Source organism: Alligator sinensis, unplaced genomic scaffold (assembly GCF_000455745.1).
Source record: "Alligator sinensis unplaced genomic scaffold, ASM45574v1 scaffold919_1, whole genome shotgun sequence".
Lineage (NCBI taxonomy): Eukaryota > Metazoa > Chordata > Crocodylia > Alligatoridae > Alligator > Alligator sinensis.
The window spans coordinates 98,715-102,156 of NW_005842191.1; the positions used below are offsets into that span (position 1 = coordinate 98,715).

The following is a 3,442-nucleotide window of genomic DNA, read 5'->3' on the forward strand; positions in this document are numbered from 1 at the left end:
CCAGGCACAGGGGGAAGGGAGCTGGCTCTGGATGAAATTCTTTTGTTTTAAGAGCTCACATGTAGCTGGGGATTTGGGAGAGGGAGGCAGTAGGAGACAGCTGAAGGGAGCCTGATATCAGGCTCTCCTTAGCCTGTACCCGCCCGCCCCCCACCCCTTAGCACATCTCAGCCCAGAGAGTCACTATGGGCGCTGAGGCCAGAGGGCATTAGAAATTGATACTGGCTGTGCTGCTGGCTTTCACTTCCTCTGTCATACCCACAGCACCCTCTCTCCTTCAACTGCGGGGAAGCTCAGTGGCTTTTCTTCTTATTTGGGGAGACCGAAAGGGCCAGCCCCATGTGAGCATGCTGGTGGGGGCGGGCAGCTTGCACTATGACTGCGCTTCCTGCCTCACACTGGTTTCCGTTTGGCAGCAGCTTTGTCGTCCAAGACTCGCTCTGAGAAGCCTCCTGTTCCCTGTGTCCCAGCTCTGCTTTCGGCTTCCTCTTTGCCCTGAGCCACCTTGCAGCCCATTGCAGAGGGAGCAGTGCTGAGAGACATTTTGATGAGAAAGGAAGCCAGGGGAGGGAGACAAAGTGTGGTCTCTGATGGTGCTCAGCTCAGGAAGGAGCGCAAGGCTCATAAACAATGGAGCGCAGCAACCCCTGGGCAAGCACCTTCCTGGCTGACCCCTTGCACGTCTCCTGGCAGGTTCGGAGCCATGGCTGTGTGGATCCAGACCCAGCAGCTGCAGGGGGAGGCCCTGTAGCAGATGCAGACACTGTACGGTCAGCCCTTCCCGTAGAGCTGTGGCATTTCCTGTTGCAGTGGATCAAGAGACAAGTATGGTAGGAGAGATGGGGTCGCTGGAGGCCGATCTGACTCATGTCTCCTTGCTTCTTGCAGATGTTTTGCTCACTGTCCTCTTTTCTCTTACCCACAGCACAAGGGCTCTAGGAGGCTGCTTTTGTCCCCTGTTTCTGTCCTAAGCTGGGTGCTTGGGGTATCAGAGGTCTCCCTGTCCCCTCCCTCAATCCCAGCCCTCTGGAGCTCAGTTATATAAAAGAAGGAAAGGAGGAAGTTGATGTGGGTAGCAATGGAAATACATGGCAGGGTTGAGTGGTCTGAGCACAGGGCTTGGATCTGGGACATGCCACCTGGCTTGACTACTGGTTTGCTGTGCCCCAGCGTTCCTTGGTGCCCTGTAGGGTTGAGGGTAGGAGGCGATGCAGTGCTCAGGCATGTTTTGCAAAGTGTCCTTCCTATGCAGCACACTGGGTTTCAGCTTTGCCACCTCCACAGCAATCCAGGTAGATGCCTGACAATGGGAACTGGGATGGTGCTAGATGCAGCTGCCATTAAACAGGGAATTGGTGGGAGAGAAAAATGCTCATCTGTCTTACTGGCATTTTTTATGAGATTTTTTTTCTATTAATTAAAACAGGAAAATCTGCCTGGACGGAATTACACCTTCTGGCAGTGGTTTGATGGGGTTATGGAGGTGCTGAAGAAGCATTTGAAGCCCCATTGGAACGATGGGTGAGCATTCTGCTTTCCAAGGTGGCTGGTACAGCCTGGCAGAGCCCATTTCCGAGGCACACTGCAGGCCCCAGCCCCTTACTGGTTCCCCTCTCTGCCTCCTAGGGCCATTCTGGGCTTTGTCAATAAGCAGCAAGCGCACGACCTGCTCATCAACAAGCCGGATGGGACCTTCCTGCTGCGATTCAGTGACTCGGAGATCGGCGGCATCACCATTGCTTGGAAGTTTGACTCCCATGAGTTTGCTCTCTGGAGGTCGTGGAGCCAAATACGTCCCTGATGTAACTCCCGCCTCCAAGGTTGGAGAGGGGAGAGCTCCTGCCTGGATACAGAGCAAACCCTCTCACTGGGCTGGCTGAGCCTGCCCTGCTCTATTCCTGTGCATCAGCGCTGACTCTCCCGGGTTTGATCAGAGCAGAGCAAGCCCCCTTGTGGACATCAGGGCTTTGTACTGCCTACAGCTTTTCCTGTCTCTGTAAGGAGACACGTTGCTTAGGCCAGTATCACACCCAACGTGAAGCGGGTAAGGCTGTTCTGTCCGAACCAGGCTCCCTTTCTGCCATGCCCTGTACCCAGGATGCCTGTATATGAGCTCAAAATGAGCAGCATGTCTGCTTTTCTTTGTAGTCTAATATGGGTTGCTTGAATTGCAGCATTCTTCACCTTTACAGTGATTCTTTCCTCATGTCTTAACCCCAGGGTGGTTCATTGGGTATGCATTGGCCAATGCAATTTCTATGCCAGTAAGTCTCTTATGTGGTATTTTGTTCATGAGAACTGGGCTTCAAGCAGGTTTAAATTAACAGAAAAATGTACTTCTCTATGATTTTGGGTAGGGCTGATCCTGACTCAGGCAGGGGGTTGGACTAGATGACCTCCGAGGTCCCCCCCGCCCAGTCCTATTTCCCCATGATTCAAAGCAGTCTCTTTTTAGCATCACTAGTGCCGCTCCACAGTAAACCTGAAAGAACTTCAAGACGACTCCTCGTTCAGGAAGGACAAGGGCAGGCTGATCTCAGTTTCCTTTTTCATTAGTGCTGATGGTGCTGGCCTGTGACGGGGTGCATGTTGCAAGGGGAGGTTTAAAGTCAAAGAGAGAGAAGCTCTTTTCATTAAGCTGATACTCAGGAAGACATCCTTGAGACAGATATTCACAGCAGTTTCGAACTTGCCTCAGCACCAGCAGAGTGGCCAGCTCTTGCGATCTTTGTCCTGAGAGCCTGCCTTGTTTGGTGCTGTTTTTAAAGCCCCAGCTCCTGGAGTCAGTTGATGGCATAGGGGCCTCAGCATATGGTTACACAAGCCAGGAAGCTGGTAGCTCTTGGGGGAGTGGGGAAAAGCCTGCTGATGGGACTCAGGTGCCACGTAGAAGCTGAGAGAGCTGGGTGTGAAGGAGGACTGCCTCTTAATTGCCCTGTAGGAGTCTCTGAATTTTTAAGCCAGTCTCTCGAACCTGCCTCGCGTGGTTTGAGCACAGGAGACGAGTGAGAGCATCCTGAGCCCTTCAGATGCCCCGTGGCACAGAGGAAACTTGGGAGTTCTGGTTTTCACTGTCCTGTTTCCCTCCCATTGCATTTCCAGCTGAAAGGATGTTTTGGAACCTGATGCCCTTCACAACCAGAGACTTCTCCATCCGCTCACTGGCTGACCGCCTGGGTGACCTCAGTTACCTCATCTACGTGTTCCCTGACCGGCCCAAGGACGAGGTCTTCTCCAAGTACTACACGCCGGTTCCCTGTGAGTCCACGCCAGGTAGCTCTGTCCCCCGTGGTTCAGTTTGCTTCCCTCACATTCTTTGGGTATGCCGGCTTGTGTGTGAGACTCGAGGAAGCTATGTTGCTTTGCGCCTGCGGGGGTTGGGTTCATTCTTGCTCTCCTGTTTTTCTCAGTGGCTTCCTGCTGTGTGGCATGGAAATGCCCC

At 53.2% G+C, this 3,442-nt stretch overlaps 1 protein-coding gene across 1 annotated transcript in view; it reads left to right on the forward strand.

Annotated features, from left to right (window-relative positions):
* The first annotated feature begins 591 nt into the window (after positions 1-591).
* LOC102370479 (signal transducer and activator of transcription 5B-like) overlaps positions 592-3,442 on the forward strand; it is a 6,936-nt gene continuing 4,085 nt past the window's right edge. Inside the window, exons 1-4 of the mRNA XM_025207275.1 lie at positions 592-830; positions 1,427-1,521; positions 1,627-1,757; positions 3,103-3,422. Of these exons, the coding sequence (XP_025063060.1) occupies positions 828-830; positions 1,427-1,521; positions 1,627-1,757; positions 3,103-3,422 (549 nt within the window). The 5' untranslated portion in view covers positions 592-827. The remainder of the gene's footprint in view (positions 831-1,426; positions 1,522-1,626; positions 1,758-3,102; positions 3,423-3,442) is intronic.